Below are 20,174 nucleotides of genomic sequence, written 5' to 3'. Positions count from 1 at the left end.
CCAACTACATTGAAGCGAGAAGTAACGGGAGCGGTGTGTGTTCAAAGCAAGGCGCCAAGAACTGGCTGCAAGTATCTTTTAACGCTGACAACAGTTAATTTTTTTTTTCAGCTCATGGATGCAGTTCACGAGCCCAACTGTCGTGAATTTATCAGCGAGCCCGTGAAAGTGGCAGAGTTCAAGAAACAATGGACAAACCCCTTGGAAGCATCGCGATATTACGAATTCGATGGCATGAATATCGGGGAAGCTATCAGGAAAGCTATGAATATCTCGGAATCTGAGCTAAAACGTTTGGAGGACGAGTTTCGGTGAGTATAGCGTTCATTTTTTTCTGCAAGTTTTGCATCGTAGTCTTAGCGTTTCGCGTCCAGCAGTGCGGTCATCCCTTGTGTCATAGCCTGTGAATGCATAAATGACATGAAAAGTTTAGTTAAGCTGCAGTTGCTACTGAAGCAAACGGGCAGCACACTGCTAAGTGTTCGACGCAGTCCCTATGTTGGTCAAATGTGCCAGAGCTAGACAAGCTTGTTTTAAGGCCTGTAGTTGACATTAGCTTCCGAGCTGTTTTCAGATGGAGCCTAGTGGTTGTGATGGCCCGAGCGCTGCGCGTTTCATTGGAATGTGTTCTTGAAGATCGAACGCTGTTCAGACGCGCCGCGTTCTTCGTCGTGATTTATGTAAACTTCGTGGAGGTGCCCTGTGCAAATCTAATGTGCTTTTCGCTCCCGGTCACCGTATTGTGTATGTCATGAGGGCGTCTACAGATGTATTGGTCTGGTCACTGTGCTTTTCGCTGCGATGCGTATCTGTTAGACGCGGTTCGTGAAGTGATCAATATCACTAAGCGCACGCGTCTCTAAGTATTGACTGGGCTCATAGAAAGGAACCAGAACATTTGTTGTACAGCGAATAAAATTGCTGCTGTTATGACGAACCTTTGCATGCATGACAAAGGCCGCTGTTGGTTCTCTGTATGTGTGACCTATTAAACACAGTCACCATTTTAACCAACCATATCAACAGCAGGAGTATAATAAACGGTATTGGTATATGGGGTTTAATAGGGCAAGCATTCACCCCACTGTAGTAGAATGGAGAGTTGAGTTAGTTGGTAAATGATTCTTAGCCATGATTCTGTGCTGTTCTTGGTGAAAAACAGAGCACACTGCCACTGGTAACTAAGCTCGGGAACACATTGCACATCTGGTGAAAGACATCACAAAGGGCGACTTGCAGGTTGACTTCCTTTGTGAACACATTGAAGCGTTACATATATCTGGCAGTGACGTCGCAGCAGTTGCCATTCTCGTGAGACAGAAGATATCTGAAAAGGACCACTTTTCGGCAGTCTGCTTATTGAAACCTGTTCTGGCCTGCACTGCCGAAGCTATGCGTAGTTCACCATCATGGCGCCTGTGACGTCAGATGCGAGCTATCTTGATATAGCTGATGGTGCAGCTCACATATTTACAGTGTTTTCTAAAACCAGCCCTATTCAAACTAGTTTTGTTTTAAAAGTTATCTGAGAAGGGTTGTTGCAACTGCATTATAACTGTGGATTATGTAAAAACAGCGCTATACCTCTGTGAAATTTAGCACCAGGCAGACATAATTGTCAGATTATTATGAAGCATCTATGTGACCAAACAGTGTGGTGTAATCTTAATATCTCTAAGAAAATCTTTCCCACTGGGTATATAGCTTTTCATTTTTTAGGACAGAGCCAGTAAAAAAATCTGTCTGTTTTCAATTTGGCAGGAACTTCAAAGGACATGTTTAAAACCTTGTCTTTTGAAAAAGTTGTCATTTGCTTACATAAACAAAGGAGGGAGCTGAGAAATATCAAGTCAGGTCTGTGTAGTTCATCTGCAGTTCAAGGTGCACTAAAGAGGAATCTGAACTCATCTTTTTGCCGTGGGAACTCTATCCACACGTTCCGGGCATTCCTAGAAACTTCACATTATTGTCCAGTGCGGCCAATTGCCCTAATTAAATCGGATTAAACGTCCCGGCTCCCGCCCTTTTTTTTTAACTCAACACGATAGGTAGGAGGAGTTAACCAATGCGTCAGCCAGTCCCGTGGCGGCTCACCGCTCTGCCATAAGCGTAGTGATATGTAAATCAAAGAGTCCACTTGTATGTTTTTTTTCGTGAACCTGATTTGCAGCTATATTGTCTGTGACTGAAGCTATTTATTCACAGAAACCTAAAAACACGATAAAAGCGAAAGTGAAGCCGCCACTAGACTGGTTGAAAGGCAATCCACACGTTGGTTGACTCCGCCTACCTACCGCGTTGAGTTAAAAAAAAAGGCGGGAGCCGGGACGTTTAATCCGATTTAATTAGGACAATCGGCCGCATATGACAATATTTCAGAGTTTCTAAGAATGCCCGGAACGTGTAGGCAGTGTTCCTGCGGTAAAAATACGAGTTCAGATTCCTCTTTAGAGCACCTTTTAGACCGCAGGCATAAGAGGCGATAGGAAATTTTGTAGTAGCTTCATGCTGGCAGCGAATAAGACATACCTGCATCTTTTGTGGTCAAATCGAGTCAACCTGCTATTTGTGGCAGGTGCAGCAAAAGACTTGCAGCACTCGATGTCCCCACAGAATGTCAAAGGAAAGAAATCAGTAGGGAGCAACCTTTTAAGCTAGCATGCACAATCTACACCTCACTTTATCATGTTGACATGTTACTCACAAAAAGGATCATCTTTTAGTCCTTAGTCACCTGCAATATTCTTGAAACGAGCCATTACACTAAAAACATGTCTTACATCTAAATCAAGTCAGGGCCTTTTTATAGGGCTTGGTATAATTCTGCATTTGTTTCCTGCTTGCTAACCCTCAATGAACAGGTTCGAGTGCACCCAGGACTTGCGTTCACCGTGTGAAAGCATTTTAGAACTATGCTTATGTCTCGTATTTTTCCAAAGCTTGAACTACATTAATGGTGGTCATGTGTTATGATGCGTCAGGATGCTTAGTTTGCATTGCATCAAGATTTGAACAGCCACCGTGGTGTTTCAGTGGTTATGGCGTTCAGCTGCCGACCCGAAAGACGTCCGTTCGATCACAGCCCCATCGGTTGAATTCGATAGAGGTGAAATTCTAGAGGCCCGTGTACTGTGCGGTGTCAGTGCATGTTAAAGAACCGCAGGCAGTCGAAATTTCTGGAGACCGTCACTACGGCGTCACTCATAGCCTGATTCACTTTGGGAACAGTAAAGTTGTAAGGTCTCTCTTGCAAGCCTTACTAGTCTCGTTATCTTCTTCGCACCAGAGGTGCCCCACCGCCAGAGACGGTTGCTTGATTTGTTTTATATACAGATATTTACATTATAAACATGTTGATACTCGAGAGACAATTAAAGTGGCAAAAAAGTTAAACAACAAAAATGTGGAACTCGCTAACACTAGGGGAGGCCCCTACTCGGCATAGCTGAAGATGCATTACATCTGACCTTAGCCGAGAACGATCTTCCAGGGCTCCGGGCCCTGGTTTTAAAGACCTAAAGGCCCGGGCCATATTCAGTAGCGTCCAAACACATCAAACTATAAACGTGATTGGTTAAACAGGTGTATGGCCGGCCCTCCAATGTCCGTAAGGCATATAACCCTTTCCCTAAAGTAAACAACACCAAAAATGGTACATTGCTCGGTCCCGACTTTCCCAGGGGGATTAGCAATCGGTTTCGTCGTAGCTCGTCAACCCGGGTGCCGTTCCGCAATTAGAGCTGTCATCAGTCTCCGGTGGGGTGCTTTCGCTGTGTGCGACTGCCCTCTCAGTCCCGACTTTCCCTGAGGGATCAGCGTTCTAGAGGAACATGCGTGGCTTAAATTCCATGCTGATACCCGTTCGATGGGGTTCTCAAATCTGGCTGCTGCGGTCCATCCGTCATTCCCATTGCTCCCCTCATTGACAAGACTACTATTTTTCAAGATTTTCCCACGAGTTGTTTGTCGCAAGGTCGCATCGCGTCCGGTGTTTGTCAATACGAGGGGGCTTCCAGCGTGCGAAAATCAAGTGTGCGGCCATCGTTGTCAGGGGTGCTTGACCCCAAGATGGGTGCTTCTCTTCAGCGCGCTCCACCGCCGCCCGGGACCAAGGGGGGGGGGGGGGGGGGGTTCGAGGGGAGCCTGCAGCTGTGGTATACAGAGACCGGGTGACCGGTCCTAATGACCCCGCGGATCATCGATCCCTTACAGGGATGTTAAACCCCCATAAACCATAATCATCTGATTTTTGGTTTGCTCGGTGCAATATTCCACTAACAGTATTCTATCTGACCTGAAATTCAAGTAGCAGTACTTAATTTTGAGCAATACGGTACTGGCAGTTATACAATTCACCTAGAAAAAAATACCATTGGGTCCAATAGGGCATGCGTACCAATTGTATCCACTTGGAAACAAATGGACTCAATGGGTCAGGCAATTGAACTCACGACTCCAACTGAGCAGCTCAATTGGATCATCCAGTTGGGGGGTGCAATTGGAGTGCATATTTGGAGCTTCCAATTGGAAACCTGATTTCATGACTGAGTTCTCTATATTGCTCTGTACAGGCACAGAAGAGCGAAAAAATGAGTTTCCTGAAAAAAAAATATCTGCTTAATTTACTAAATTGTTTTCATCATTTCCACTATCTCTCTGGTCGTGCTGAACTTTACTGAATGAACCAGCGCCACTGGTTCCAGGAGGAGGATCCACTGAATGGTAAATAACACTGACAAAAATTCATTTTAGTGGACATAGATTGAGCACTCTTGTTTTTTGTCGCCTCTTCTGGGTTTTAGTGTTCCAATGGCTTATGTGTCATGCATGCTCGCCTGTGCCCACTTCGAGCTTCCGCTTCAGTTGGGAGCCAACAGATGTTCAGCTGTTCTTACAGGCTCCAACTGGAACCAACTGTGTTTTGCGACCAATTGTATGGTCCAATTGGGAGAGTTCCAATTGGTTCCAGAAGCACAATTGGGAATTTCTCAATTAGACCCTGTTGTATTTTCGGCTGGGTAGTCATCAAATTTCATTTAGGATTTCCTTGTGTTTTACAACGATAGCTGTTCGGTGCCCGTCCCTGGCTTTCGTCACCGATGGCGTAATTGGCGGATGTCATTAACGTAGCCACCGGTCATTAATGCACTCACCTTATATCACGGTCAACCTTGTTCGCATAACCCTATGGGTGGCTCTGTTTGGGAGAGCCGCCTGCCAAAACTAAATGCCTACACAGCTATCGCTGTATCTCGCGTTACATAAGTCATAACCGTCCTGCGAGTTTTTTTCCTTTCTTTTCAGCCCAGACAAGCTTTGCTGTGGGCTAGAAAAGCTGGACAGTACAGAAGTTCCAGAAGTCACTGACCTGAACACCATAAAGTGAGTTCTTCGGTGGATTCGTTCGATTTTAGCCTATATTTTTCAGTTCACTGCAGTCTACTGATGTAATGTTGGACATATCTGTGTACCTCTGCTGAAATCATCATTAAAGAAAGACGTGACTGATTACGAGTGATAAGTAACACAAGCTTATGAATACTTATGTGCAGGGAACTGGAAAAAAAGTTGCAGAAGCAGCAACAAGATATGACATATCGCTACAAGGAAGCTTCTCTCGTGCGCAGGTCTTGTCCGCTCACAAGTGTGGTACGTAAATAAATACTCTGTAGGTTTGATTAGCCTTCAAGTGAAGCTAGTATAAGGTACTTTTCTAATGAGAGGCTTTTGTATGTACTTTTCCTGCATTTAAGATTGCCGCTTCCGTGCTGAATTAATGTTCAATGCCAGTGTCATTACTATTAGCAATGGTTCTCAAACTGAGTTGAACAGAGTTATTGGGTTCCTTGGAGTTTTTTGGTGTTCCTGGGGCTCTTAGAATCCATTCATGCCTCACCCTCCAACTTTCCTTCGCCCGCCTTATTCAGGGGTTAACAGTACTGTGATTGCTTATTGTAGAGTGGTTCATTGTGCAGGCAGTAAGCATTAATGCAGAAAACATGAGTTAACTTTATCTTGTCTGTTCACATGTTTCCTTTTGTTTTATTTCGTTCCCTTGCTCCAAGAACCTGGTGAACGAACACTCTCATGTCGAGCCCCCAGATACCGAGAGGGTTCCCAGTGGGGAAGTTATACTGACAGTACAGGTCTTCAAGCCCATCAAAGCACCAGTTTGTTTTACTAAAGTGCACAGGGGTTGTAATGACTTTCCTTTCACGGTGAGCAGTTTTGTTACATTCTTGGCATGTTGCTTTTGAAACTTTCTGCACAAAAAGCAAGAGAAAGGCCACGCCATTTTCATTCAGAACTAGAACCTGCCTTGTGTCTGCTATGGGAGAAGCAGCCCGCGTTGAAACAATGTGGAGAGCATTTTTTTTGTTGAATTTAGGGCTTACCCAGTGCTGTGGTGCAGTGGTTATGGTGTTAGGCTGCTGAGCCCAAAGTTGGGACTGATAAAACGAACATATTTTCTGATTACTTCAAGTTTGTCTTAAAGTCTCTGCTCCCTGTGCATACAGCCAGCACAACCAGTGATCATGAAATTGGTGACGTGCAGACTGCGCCACTTCTCACTGCTCGCGGTATGTACCGCATGACTAGTTGTGCGGCTCCCGCATTCACATATGTGCATCGATTATGTTAAAAGTATAAGATTAAAAATATGGGTTAGTGAAATCAAGTTGAACAAGGTGGCTTTTAAATGCATTGAAAATAGAGCAAGCCAGCCAGTATTTTGTAATTGGAATTAACAGAAAGTGAAAATGCTCTTATTTTTTTTTAATTGCCCTTCTCTGTAATGGCATTATGGCAGTGGTAAAGCAGTAACAGTGCACTGTAAAACATGGAGGTAGTTTGTACCCTGCGAGTTTTGTGCACCCCATGGCAGATATTTTCATAGGGGCATATTCTGCTGGCTCAATATTCTCAAGGGCTTACTGTAGAGTTCTTCCAACCATTTTGTTTTGATGGTTATGGTATTTGATGCTCGTTAAAAGCATTTTGGTGTTTGTTCATGTTTAGGATGATGGGGCATTATCCTGGTCGTTGTGCAACTGCAGCTGCCTCCTTTATTTTTCAGATCCTGTCAGAAGTAGCAGTGCTTGGCAGCCAAACATTGCTTGAATTGCGTGCAAAGATACAGTGTATATCCGATGATGTTCCCATTGGAGATTTCAGTGAAAACCCCGACAAGCCTCGAGAACCAACAGCTGGCGTAAGGCTATTTATCTTTCTTAACTTCTCTTGGCATTCATATCAAATTTGAGGAGGGAACCCATTTTTCAAGTTGTTTGTTGATGGACCCATGTGGTGCACAGCTCGCAGCTAACGTCACATTTGTGTGGAGTGCTCAAGCAGCAATCTTCCCTGTAAAAAGAAAGTTCTACCTTGCCACATCTGCTAGGTAGTAGAGGCAGCACTTGCACTGATGTATAGTCGCATAGACTTAGAAGCCAGGTGGGCACATGCACCTTGCTTGAGAGCCGTTAGTTAGTCTTAGTTTTTCTTTTTGTAGCCCACTGCACATTGCTGGTGCACTGTGCTATTGCGGAGAGAAGTGCCCAGGACGTGGCTCCGCCAACCGGAGCAAGTCAGACGGCATTACTGCGCCATCTAGTGATGTTTGGCCTGGTTCGAGATAAAGCTTGCGCCCTAGCTTGGGTGCAGGCCTGTACTTGCTGGCTCGTTCGCGTGAGTTGCTATTCGCCCCGGAACCTTCCATGAGATGCCACTATGTAATGCCTCTGTGATGCGCTATCAAATTCAGATAACGCTTCCCAGGGCACGGGGCACAAATTTCCCTTTCCACATAGTCTATGTTCGACTGTCTGGGAAAAGACTGCAAAAAGAGACGCAGTCAGAAAAAAACGGGGAAAAAAATGTTGCCATTCAATGCACGCTTGATTAAGAGTATACCGCTCTGGCTCGGCGAAAGCCATGACAACTGCCTTGCGACCACCGCAGCAGACGCTTTCAACCAATGCCTTCCTGGTGGTATCTCGTGGAAGATTCATGGGCAAAAAGCAACTCGTGTCAAGGCGTTCAGCCAGTACACACTTGTAGGCAAGCTAGGATGCGCATGCGCTTATTTTTGATCTTGAACCAGGTGAATCATCACTAGATAGCGCTGCGATGCAGTTTTCCCTGCTCCGGCCATTGGAGCCGCGTCCTGGGCAGTTCTGTCCCCAATAGTTCATTATTGGGATGCAGCCTGTACAGTGCTCCACACACTTGTTGAGAGTTCTAGAATAATGCGCTCTGGTAGACCATTTTTTGCGTGATTATAAGTCGACCTATTTTTGAAATTGGAAAATCCAAAGTGGGGCTCAAGTTACAATCAAATCAAAGCATGGCTCCATAAATAAAGGCAAGACAAACAAGATACCTGGGATGCTACAGGGTGTTTGCTATTTTATGTTTGCTCTACGGCTTTACCTAGTAGCATTCGGCTATTCTGCGCGCTTGTTTGGTAGGGTTTTTCATTTCTTTTTAACCTTTAACTGCGCATTTGGCGCTCATGGGAGTGTCGATAGTTGATGGAAGGGCTGCTGCTCCAGCCGTGGGAGCACCACCACTCGGAATGGCAGCACTTGGAAGAGCCAGTGCCGCTCATGCCTAGTTTCTCTTTGGCTCTGTTTGACATATTTGACTGCCCACGTTTTACCAGTTTTTAGTGTAGTGCTTCGTCAGTCATCATTTGTACTCCAGGGCTGGTAAGTGTTCGGCACTCATTCATGGCGACATTCAAGATGGCTGCCGTCCTTTATGCCGAAGAAACGAACAACTGCGTGACTGGCCGCAAGTTAGACTTTTCGGCACGGGTGATGCACGTGTGGCGGCTGCAGCGAGGCAAAATTTTCAGCTGTTTTACGCGATGCCGTGGTGCGGATGTTTGCAAAGTTGGGGATTTCACTGGGTCAATGATGTTAGAACGACGTGCTGTGGGACCGCAGCAGTGATGATGACGGCAGCACTAGCGAGGTGATGGTGCAAGCGTGGACACGTAGTCTAGTGCCTAATACATTTTCATTTTGGAACGTGCTTGCAGGCACGCGTTTCTTGTTATTTTTCCTGACATGCGATATGGGGGTTGACTTGCAATCTTGTAACTACGGTACGTTGGCAACACTTGCAAGACATATGTGACTGGACTAATCGGTTTATTCTGTATTTAGAAACAGATGCAGCATTAAAGTGACAACACTTTTCCAATCTTGTTTGTCATGTTGTCATTGCTGCACTACATCTGTGTTTAATTTGCTGACCAAACACTGCACTGTTGACTTTTGAAACTTTCTCACGTTTAAATCTTGCTGAATGCTTCTGAATGTAGCATGTCCCCGTACTGGACCACTCGTGTTGCACTGACGCTGCCGTGCTCTTCAGTGGAGCTGTAGTCGCTGTATACTCGGCTGACAGGGATTGCACCATGAAACAATAACCAGTGTGGAAACTAATTCTGCTTCTGGTGCTGTGAAACCTCATTAATTTGAAGCCGCCGCGGTGGCTCGGTGGTTATGGTGCTCGGCTGCTGCCTTGAAAGACTCGGGTTCGATCCGGGCTGCGGGGGTCGAATTTCGAGGGAGGCGAAATTCTAGAGGCCTATGTACTGTGCGATGTCAGTGCACATTAGAAAACCCCAGGTGGTCCAAATTTCCGGATTTCCTCACTGCGGCATCCCTCATAGCCGGAGTCACTTTGGGACGTTAAACCTCCATAAACCAAATCCAGATCCCAAGAGAGGGGTTCGCAAACCAAAGGACCATACCGACATAGGTTACGAAAAGGTCCAAAAATACAAAGTGTTTTCAATCAGGCAGCTTTTTGTACATTAGGAGCGCAGGTGAAGATATTCTACTCAACTGGAAAGCATCCACCGTTAAATGTGCCGCATTTAACTGTGCGCGCGGGGCACTATGCAGGGTTTGTAGCTGGACGGTGAAGGCCTTTTGCTAGGGTATGTTTTCAAGCCTTCTCTTGTCAACTGTTCACTTTGCTCTTCTGTATCGCCCCCGGTCAGCCAGGCTTTTCCTGATGGCAGCGGCTTTGTCGGTACTTCTGGCTATACCCGCATCTGGGACTTGTTAGTTTGGGGCCGGGGGGATCTGTAGAGCCAAGTAACCGCCTGAAATTTGCGTGGATTCGCGCCACTGTTGGCCTGCCAGCTGAATACAGTTTTGCACAGTTTCAATTGTGTCGCTGATTGGTGTGTCACTTGTCTTTCTATTTTCTCTCCAGAGGGCGTCTCTGAGGTGTTTCCCTTGGTTCTGGTCGCGTGATCCTCCCATTTTTTTTATTGGAGTGGAACTGTGCACTCGTCTTGCACTGTTTGCAGTTTTTGCTCTGGTACCTCTTCACACGCGACAATGTCACTTGTGAGGGAGCTCCACTGCTGCCGTGTTGCACTGCGAAGGAGGCCATGGAGGCCTTCATCATTCTGGATCAGATCCGCATTAACAGTCCAGAGAGTGTGCACGTGGTACTGCATCTGACATTAAGAAAAATCATTGTTGCTGTGCAGTTTTCCTCTCGATAGCAGATGACTGCCACCTTGGTTTTCGCCAAATAAATTTACTGTGATGCAAACAGTTTCTGCAATTTACAGGAGGGCATTCATTAATTCACAGTTCTCCCGATGTCTTGAACTCTGAAATGACGAGGTTTTACTGTAGCGTTGTTTTGCAGTGTTGTGAGCACTTCTTGGCAGATTTAAACTTTGCCATGCCTCTCCTTTGCATTGCAGGAAGTCTACAAATCAGGGTTCTTTTTCATTGGAGACACATTCTACAATGACATGTCTGATCCGTCATGTAGGGACTACAGCGAGTAAGTACATGATATATTTTTGGAGGTTCGCAAATTTCTTCCTTGTTTTGCGCAGGTATTTTTTTGTGCACTTGTAAAGCAGAAAATTTTCTTGTGTGTTTCTTTGTTTACTATGCCTTGTATGGCGAATTAATCAATCTGTGGCACTGAAAGAAAGCACCACGAATGAGTAAATTCTCTCAAATGGATGTCCTTGTAATTATATAGAGCACAATTAGGGGCGTGAGACTCTGATGTCAGTAGTAACAACACCTGTTCATAGGGAACAGTAATAGTGGTACTATATTGGGCACTTAGTTCATATCCTGTGTTTGTGCCTCCTCATATGGCTGTGTTTCAAAAAAACTGACGTGGCTGCAGAATTTGAACCGTCTAGCCTTTCTGGGGATAGTTCTGGTGGGCTGCACACTGTCTTGATCCTGGCACCAGTGCAGTTGTCTTGCATTTTGCTCCAGTGGCTGCAAAATTGGTTTCCAGCCTGCTGCAAATATTCTCCAGTTCAAGAGCGCGCTGCTTGGATGTTCAGGATAATGGTTGTGTGTTGCTGTGGTTGCAAGGCAAGCGACACTTTGGACCTGTGACATTTGGCACCATCACCAAGTTGCTGTAACCGTGTGGCGCAGGGGCTGTAGCTTACCCTTTAATGCCTAAATTGTAAAGTTACGAACAATATAAATCATAATTCTTCATCGAGCAATGTGCTGCACCCGTTATAATAGCTAACTTAATTTATGTTTCTGTACCTCGGGAAGTAGGTAAATCCAAAATTCAAGACACTCAGCACGGACTTCTGTATGAAACTAGCACGAGTTCAGAAAACCAGTTAATGGTACCTGTTTTTAGCGGAGTTAGCCGCCGCGGTGGCTCAGTGGTCATGGCGCTCAACTGCTGATCTGAAAAATGCGACTTCGATTCCAGCCGCGGCAGGCGAATTTTAATGGAGGCGAAATTCTAGAGGCTCGTGTACTGTGCGATATCAGTGCACGCTAAAGAACCTCAGGTGGTCGAAAATTCCGGAGCCCTTTACTACGGCGTCCTGCGTAGCCTGAGTCGCTTCGGGACGCTAAACTCCTGTAAACCGTAAACCTGTTTTGGCAGTCCGCCTTTTTCACAAGGCCGCTCTGCGCATGCATACATACCTCTTCTCCTTCAGCTCCACTGGTTGAGAAAAAATTGCCAGCTCCTATTGTGCATGTGCCTGTCACTAATGAACTGCACATGCTTTATTTATTTATTACAACCTCAAAGGCCCCATTAAAGGGGTATTACATGAGGGATGGTAGCAGCTGTCAAGCACATACTTGCCACTTCGCAGGTGCAGCTGGCTCCTCATGGAAGCAGATCACACCTGCTTCTCTTATGTACATTTGTTTTCAACCAGTTGCAGATGAATTTCCCCCACTCTTCAGAGGGTGCCAGAACTTGTGAAAAAGGCAGGTTGTAAGAAGGGGTGTTCGTGCCCAGACAGAAGTGCACGTTTCATTTGGAATAGAAGAAAACTATTTGTCCATAGCAGCTAATTGTTTGTGCACTGCCTCAGGGGGCACGCGACATCCTTTATCAGTCCATTCCCGTCCACTTTATACACTCTTTCATTGATGCTTAATAACCAAACTTGAGAGTGGCAATGGCTTGTCACTGGCACATTTTTTATAGCTACTGCCTGTTTTCAACAGTTTCCTCCTTCGATGAGCATGCACACAGCTTAGGCAGCTGTTGTCACATTGTCTTGTGGAATAACGCGCATCATGGGGTAGTAAGACCTGTAGAAGCTTATACTAGTACGCACTATTTGTTGGGTCAGATGCAAAAATTTCCATGGGAATGAGTTCCAGTATGTCGTTTCAAATAGCAGCTTAGTGGCACAAGTGCCCACTATTGGTAATTAATGAAAACTCCAAGTTCATAATTTATTTTCCAGAAAGGGGGCTTTTCCAGCATCTGGTAAAAAATGAAGTCTTCGGAAACAGTGTATGCAGAGGTAATTTTTCATGTCGTTTATGTCAGTATATTCTTTATTTAGGCTAGAGTTACCACAATACGATGAGTTCACATCAGGTGTCGTATGTGTGCTTCTTTGCTGGCTTTCATGATGGACTTGGTGTTTTTGTTTGTAAGTGCTGCCTTCTGGGAATGTTTTGCCAAAGGAATCTGCTCTGAAGTGCTGTATGAAAATGAGGGCGTGATGCATTGGGACACTGCGTTGAAGGACTAAGAAGTGCTGCTTGGCTTGTGCTTGGCCTTGCAGTCAGGCATTGCTCGGGTGTGAAAATCCAAGAGACGGATGAGTACATTGGCCAGCCAGCTTCATTTATCATGGTGTGTGTGTGCCTGGCAGAGATGCAAACAGTGAAAATCTTCATCCCAGGGTGATCATAGAGTGGGCGAAGAAACCTCGGCGTGGGTTGGGACCATTCAAAAAGGCCATCATGGAGGACGTTACGTTTGAACAGCTGGAGATTCGCTTGGGCTATCCGTACGTCTACGTGCACCAGGGCAGCTGTGAACACTTGCTGGTATTCAGTGACATAAGGTAAGGCCTATGCTAGTAATTTTAAATGAAGTTGTTGCCAGGTGATGTAGTGTAAGCTGAAAGGAGAATCATACACAGCATACCATTATGTAACACCTGAGCCCAGACATATTTCTCCAGCCTCGGTTGCCTTGGGAAAGCAAGATGTGTGCAATGAGACTGTTTGGAAAAACAACCTGGCAGCATCTTTATTTATTAACGCTCATCTTCCATTGATTTATAACAGTGATTTTCCTTTTAACGCTTTAATGTGCATGGCACTCTTTAAACTTCAAAAACATTGCATAAATACAGTCGAACCCACTTATAACGATCCTGTCTTTAACAATATATCGGTTACAACAATGAAATGCTGCTGCACCGTCCACTTCTGTACGTTTTCTATGGTAAAATAACCCGCTTACTGCAATGCCCCCATACTGCATTATAGGTTATGACAATAAAGTCTGGCTCCTGAGTGCTCGCGCCAAACTGTAGTGGAATGCGAAATCCTTGAAAGAAAAAAAAATTAAAGAAATTCCAGCCTCTGCACCCTCCCCGCCGTGCGCTCATACAATAGAACCTGTTTTCCGGCCTTCTCCGCATCGCCAGCCTCGCGCGCCTCACTCCCGCTGCCTTTCCACCCCTCCGAACGCCCATTTGTGTGCCACCCTCTGAAACACGAATGGACTGCGCCAACGCGCCGACAGCGCTGATCTGCTCGCTTGCCCCTCATTCTGCGCAGTTCTGCCAACGGATTTGGTTGTTTGTGTTAGTCGATTGCGTCGAAGTCGTTCCTGGCCACGTGGTTTCTCCGTCTCGTTTGAATCGCCGCCGAAACGGAAGATGGCTGATCCGCCCGCTGATTACCGGACGACATTGCCGGCGAAAGAAAGCGCACGGCTATCGATTTGGAGACAGTGCAGTATCGTGAAGGGCTACAAAGACGGTAAGAAAGTGTGTGACTTGGTTAAGAAGTACGCACTATCGCAACCGACGGTGTCGACGATCATCCGCTCCGCTGAGAAGTTCGACAAAGAAAAGTGCTCGCTTGACAGTGGGCGCAAGCGCATTCGACAAGGTGCCTATTAGGAGGAGGAGGAGGCCTTCTACGACTGGTTTCTTGGTGCCCGTGCCCAGAACTTGCCTATCACGGAGCCGATTCTGGCCACAAAGGCGAAGCAGTTTGCCCTGCTTATTAACAGTGTGGACTTCCAGCCCGGTAGTGGCGGGTTACAGCGCTTCAAAGAGAGGCCATGGAGAAGGATGTCGGCAAGCTTCGCGTGAGGCAAGCAAGGCTGACGGACATGGGGTTTTCTCGTGCAAGCCAGTGAGAAATACATTGCGAGATGCTTGTGGTGATTTCACCCCAGCGTTTCTTCGGGATTTCTCAAGCTGAGAGGCAGCCGCGGCAACCTTCTCGTATTTTTTTACAAGGCTCCTTTCGGGGCCACCAAAATGATGCCTCGGCGGAGCTTGCATGTCACTTGCCGTCCGTGACCCCTCTGTGCAGTTGTGCTTTTTTTCGTGCAACCCATTTATAACAATTATCAGTTATAACAATGGAATTTTCGTGGCACTTGAATATTGTTATAAGTGGACTCGACTGCAGTATCCAACAATCTCAGTAGAGAACTCTACAGGGCAACACGTCTGTAGAAGTGTACAGTGACATGAGTAAAATGATGCTCCACATTATCTAAAGTCTTTATTCATTCTAGTTCATTCTGGTCTGGCACTGCGTCCAATGATTTCGTAGGGCATGAGTGAGGAGGCATGGTGTGTCTTCCACCATGCATCGTGCTAGGAAGTGTGGCTGGCATAGGCAGTATGCTGTAGCACAAGAGGGTGGACATTTTTATTGGCAGCATTAGCCCTACACACCTCTGCAGGAAATTATAAGCTTGGTTGAATAATGGAAATATTATTTGTTCTTAGCCAGTATCTGTGTGCGTGCCATATTTTATGCTGAGCATGGCATGCTTTTAGGTCTCATTACTGGCAGCATATTAATGAAAGTGCCTGAAAGTGTGGAACACTAAAGGGGCCCATGCACTGTGTGATGTCAGTGCATGTTAAAGAACTGTAGGTAGCCAAAACTAGTCTGGGAGCCCTCCACCGCAATGCCTCTTGCTCTTTTCCTTTCACTTACTTTTTGATTCCTTCCCTCAATGTGTAATTGAGGTGTTAACTGACAATGAGACAGTTGCTGTGTCTTTCTGGCTATCGTAATTAGTTATTATATATATTATCATTATCTGGTGGTTAATGCTCGGAGATTAAAATTGGGTGACTTGCATTTCTTGGCAGGATGCACCATGCCCATGATAGCCAGCATTTGCTGGACTACCCCTTTGTGGTGAAGAACTTTCCTGTAGGTAAACGGGTACTCTGTAACCTCTGCCGCAAGAGCACAGCCAAGTGAGTATTTCAGATGGCTAAGTTTTGCTGGTTTGCAACAGTGAAGACCTACGAACACAAGGTGGAAGCACGTTGGCTCGGGTATTGCCAGACATTGTGACAGCCTGAATCAAATCTTCAGTGAGGGGCTGTAGTAGCCTTTGTATTGGAGTTGTCCTCATTATTTTCTAATAATGTTTCCTCCAAGGTATTTTGTGAGCGATGTAAGTGCGACTTACATTGCTGTTTACGTTAGGATGACAAGGAGAAGACATGAAGCTCCCATTTGCTGTTCTCCATTGCTTAGAAGTGCCTTGTTTTTAGCCTTATCACCCTGCTGACACACGAAAGAAAATGTGCAGATGAACTGCCCAGGTGCCGATGGAAAGTGGCCCCTTTTTCAGTCAGTCTCTATGAATGGCCAAGATGGCCAAACAAGCTGGCAAGTTGCATCAATCACCTCTTACTATCTTTATTTTCCAGCTACAACAAATATTCTGTTCCAAGCTTTGCTGCCCCATCCAAGTGAAAGGCACACTGCCACTTGCCATTGTTTGCTGGCTTCGTTTGAGCAACTGGCAGAATTTTTATTGCAGGTTTCACTAAGCACCTTACACAAGATACCACATTTACTTGCATAACGAGTATACCCACTATAAACGCACCCTTTATATAAGTCATTGAAATGTGGAAAATATTAAATTGAGTGCAATATGAACTTTACCCTGTCTAATGAATACCTAAATTTTTTTTTACAAAAAGTGCATTCATTATGCAAACAAATATGGTAATGCAGGGTAACTATAAAAAAGGATGTCATGTTTGATGAAAAAGATGTTGGGCTGCACAGTGCTGCTTGATATTCATTTTGAATTTTAATTGCATGTTGGCAAAGGTCAGAATCTATTAAGAATGCAAGACTGGATGTCTAGCTGGATTGCAAGCTACGTTGTTGCTGTGAAGGGGTCGTGAAAAAGTTTAAATCGTAGCAACTCGGTATATTGTACCTGTCGGGTGCCAGTTTTCATTTCAATAAAACTTGCATTTGGTTTAGCATTAATACGCGAGGCCATCTTTGACCAGCCAGAGCTTGTGGCATTGAGACACCTGCAGTATGCGACGTTTACAGAATTTTCTGTTCTTTTTTTTAGGTGGGTGACAATTGGGAATCGCCGTGTCCCTGACGACCCCTTTTTCTTCTGTGCTGTCTGTTTTCGGAAATTCAACTACACTGCAGACAATAAGAAGATTGGGAGCTTCCAGGCGTTTCCTTACAAGGATTGGAATGCAGCTGTGTGATCGTCGCTAGTCTGATAATGCATGCCAGGCAAAAAAGGTCATTTTATACAGCTACATGCCAAGGGTGTGTATGTGTTGTTGGAGCTCAAAACAGTTCTTGGTAATTAAATTCTGTTTTGCAGTCAAGTCATACTGTATGGTACGCTTGAATTCTTCGGTGCAGTAAGGTGCAGTTTTCAGTGCTTCCACTCCTGCACCAAAATGACTGTTTGGGGCAGTGACTGAAGCATTTCGGTTAGGGCGATTTCAACGCCTGCAGAACATGTTCGCGCATTGACTCTTTCCTTGCCGCCACGCAAAAATGAACGAATTCGGATTTTTTGAGAGAAAATTTTTTATGACACTCTTCAGATGCATCGCACATTGCAGTGTGTGGTACTGTAGCCTTTTAGTTGCACTTTTTAAAGAAAAAAACGAAACAGTTTTGTGTGCGAATCTTTCCGAAAATTCATTGGTTAAATATGCTGTTATAAAAAATACAAGCAAAACAAAAATAAGCAGCTGCATTGAGCCAGAAATTAGAAAAAATTTAAATATACAAAACGTTGCACATGTTCTTAACTACCAGTCTTGTGATTTTCAGCTGCGTACATAATACACTGCACCTTCCGTGGCCTTTCAAGTTAGGCAATATGACTGCTACTAGAGGAAGCAGTCGCGTGAGGACATGAAGTGGAGGTAGATTTGGAATGTGCTGCACATTACAGGTGTTCCGACTTCTATTGGTTTTTTTTTTATAGGGTTTCTTGCAGTTCCGACTTCGCTGAAAAAAATTAGCTGCAGTTCAACCCGGCTGAACCTAGCATGATGAGCGAAAGCTCTGTTAAGGTAAGCACACGCTTTCTTATAGCAAACGGTGCGTCACACAACTTCCGGCAGTTGCGAGAGTGCTGTCGACTCCGCATACACTACTGTGGTAAGGCGCAGCGAGTCGCGTGGCATGACGTCAGAGCCAAGCCTCCTCTTCTCCTGGTTTGAAGGTCAAATTTCATAGCCACATAACCTTCAGCTTTGCACGGGCGGGAGAAGTAGAACTTTCGCTCTAAAAGCCCTAAAAAAGGGTGTGGCCTGCCTTGACATCATCATAATAGAAAATCTGCTGGCGCATTTGGTAAAATAGTGTTGCGTCGTCCAAGACGGAAACGACGTAAGAACGCCCCGGGCACAGCAGACGGGTCAAGAGCACAGGGCCCGAACAGAGCACAGCACAGGGCACCCAAGCCCGGAGCACGCGCACCTCTGAGACAAGAGACACTTCGTTCACCTCGTCTTCACCAGAATATCCGTTGCACGGCCCCCGGTCGCAAGAACTCCATCTCGGTGTAGATTAGGGCGTGGCAAGGGATGGCGAGAGTCCGTTGCAATAGCACGGCAGTGTGTTTTCAAATACTCTAAAGCTCCAAAAACGCTGTCATCATTTGCAAATCAAGCTCTCTGCATAAAGTACGACGGAACGCACGCGAGCGCGTGCTGATGTCAAGGGCCTCTGAGTCTTCAATGGGAACTGAAATCCAACAATTCACATGGTTGTCTAACCCACGACTGCTGCTCTAAAGAAAAAAAAGGCTGTGGGTCAACTCATCTGAGCCAGGATATGCAAAGTGAAAGGTCTGTTCAGCATGGTTAGACACGGTTTAGCTTTGGTTCATATTTATTTTTCAAGACGAGCGAGAGCAAATCACGTGACACAACTGTTGAGGAGGAGCGGCCGAGCAGCAGCCAGCGCAGGGGTGGACGTGACTGGCAAGCGCACAGCTATGGCCACTACGGCGTCGATGAAGATCGAGGCACCTGCATGCCACGCGAGATTTTGCACATGCGGCGCGCCTCCCGTTAGAGGTCAAATCCAAGTGCCAGTTGACCTTCAGGCTCAGCATGGTAGGAGTAGAACTTTTCGCTCTAAAAGTGCTCACTGCAGTTTTTCGCCTTCCAGGAGCGCGCTGCACAAAAGACATGATCGCCGACCGGCGGACTAGGTAGGTAGGTAGAAAAAACTAAACTGAAAACCGAAGAGATGATGTTGCAGATGCAAACCAGACAGCGCAGCTTGTCCAGGAGCGCTAGCATGAGTGCTAGTTTTTGGTGACAGGTTCAAAATGTCAGTCCGATGGCCTATGGTGCGGAAAAAGGGCCGTGGTCTTCCTTGACAAAATCCTAAAAATCTGCTGGCGCATTTGGTGTAATATTCTGGCAGTATGTTCGAAAGACCCGAAGCGCCAACTAAAACACTCTCATCATTTACAAATTAAGCATACTACATGAAATACATAAATACAAATACATGAGCACGCGCTCATATGTCCCGGGCCTATGATACGAAGTCTCGCAATCAAAATTGAAGTTCGACCATTCCACGTGGTAGACTGACAAACCACTACTGCTCCAAAAAAAAAAAAACGGCTTAAGAACCGACAAAAGCGTTTAGTGCAGCCTTCGCATTTGAGGAGCGCCCGGCGAAAAGTACGCCATGATCCGCAACCGGCGGATTTTATCCGGTAATATAATAATTGGTTTTTGGGGTAAGGAAATGGCGCAGTATCTGTCTCTTATATCGTTGGACACCTGAACCGCACCGTAAGGGATGGGATAAAGAAGGAGGCGTATTCTTCACAGCCTCTCATCACCGCCGCATGACGTTATTGCCGCGCTGTGACAAAACGCGACGCAGAATCTGTACTGCCATGAAGTATTCCCTGCACATCTTCAACAGGCGCCTGCCAGGCACTAATACGGTTCACGAAGGACCCTCGATGGCGTCACGTATGCACGACAGGTTAATTGTGTCTTAGCAGCAAACACATTCTTCTCTCACTTTCGCATTTGTACAATCCCAACCTATATAAAGGGCAGCCACTAAGAACGCTTTTCTTACTGACCTCACTGCCCTTCTGCCTTTAGCAGGTGAAAGCAAAGCTGCGTCGGCAGCGGGCTTATATGCTGGCTCGGCTTCAAGATCGAACCGGCAGCGTGCTTTGGGATTAAAAGAAGTGTTTATTTTGTGACAAGAACTGAGGGAGGAGGAGTAGCAATTGACTTTATTTTAAGAAAAACAAAAGGCCCTCAAGGGTGGGCTCCCACTGGTACAAGAGCCCACGAGCCTAGGCTTCACAGGGAGAGCTCTGTCCACTAGCCATGTTTG

The 20,174-nt window shown here is 45.8% G+C and overlaps 1 protein-coding gene across 1 annotated transcript; it reads left to right on the top strand.

Annotated features, from left to right (window-relative positions):
• LOC144114225 (snRNA-activating protein complex subunit 3-like) lies at nt 1-17,167 on the top strand. Its single transcript, XM_077647822.1, has 10 exons — nt 1-33; nt 112-311; nt 5,305-5,382; nt 5,553-5,649; nt 6,066-6,218; nt 7,079-7,213; nt 10,742-10,824; nt 13,193-13,357; nt 15,647-15,757; nt 16,888-17,167. Exons 2-10 carry the CDS (start codon nt 115-117, stop codon nt 17,033-17,035), a joined length of 1,167 nt encoding a protein of 388 aa, XP_077503948.1. The 5' UTR covers nt 1-33; nt 112-114; the 3' UTR covers nt 17,036-17,167.
• The last annotated feature ends 3,007 nt before the right edge of the window (nt 17,168-20,174 follow it).

This window comes from Amblyomma americanum, chromosome 1 (genome assembly GCF_052857255.1).
Source record: "Amblyomma americanum isolate KBUSLIRL-KWMA chromosome 1, ASM5285725v1, whole genome shotgun sequence".
Classification (NCBI taxonomy): domain Eukaryota; kingdom Metazoa; phylum Arthropoda; class Arachnida; order Ixodida; family Ixodidae; genus Amblyomma; species Amblyomma americanum.
The sequence above is the reverse complement of the archived record's forward strand: the minus strand, read 5'-3'. Positions and strand labels throughout refer to the sequence as shown.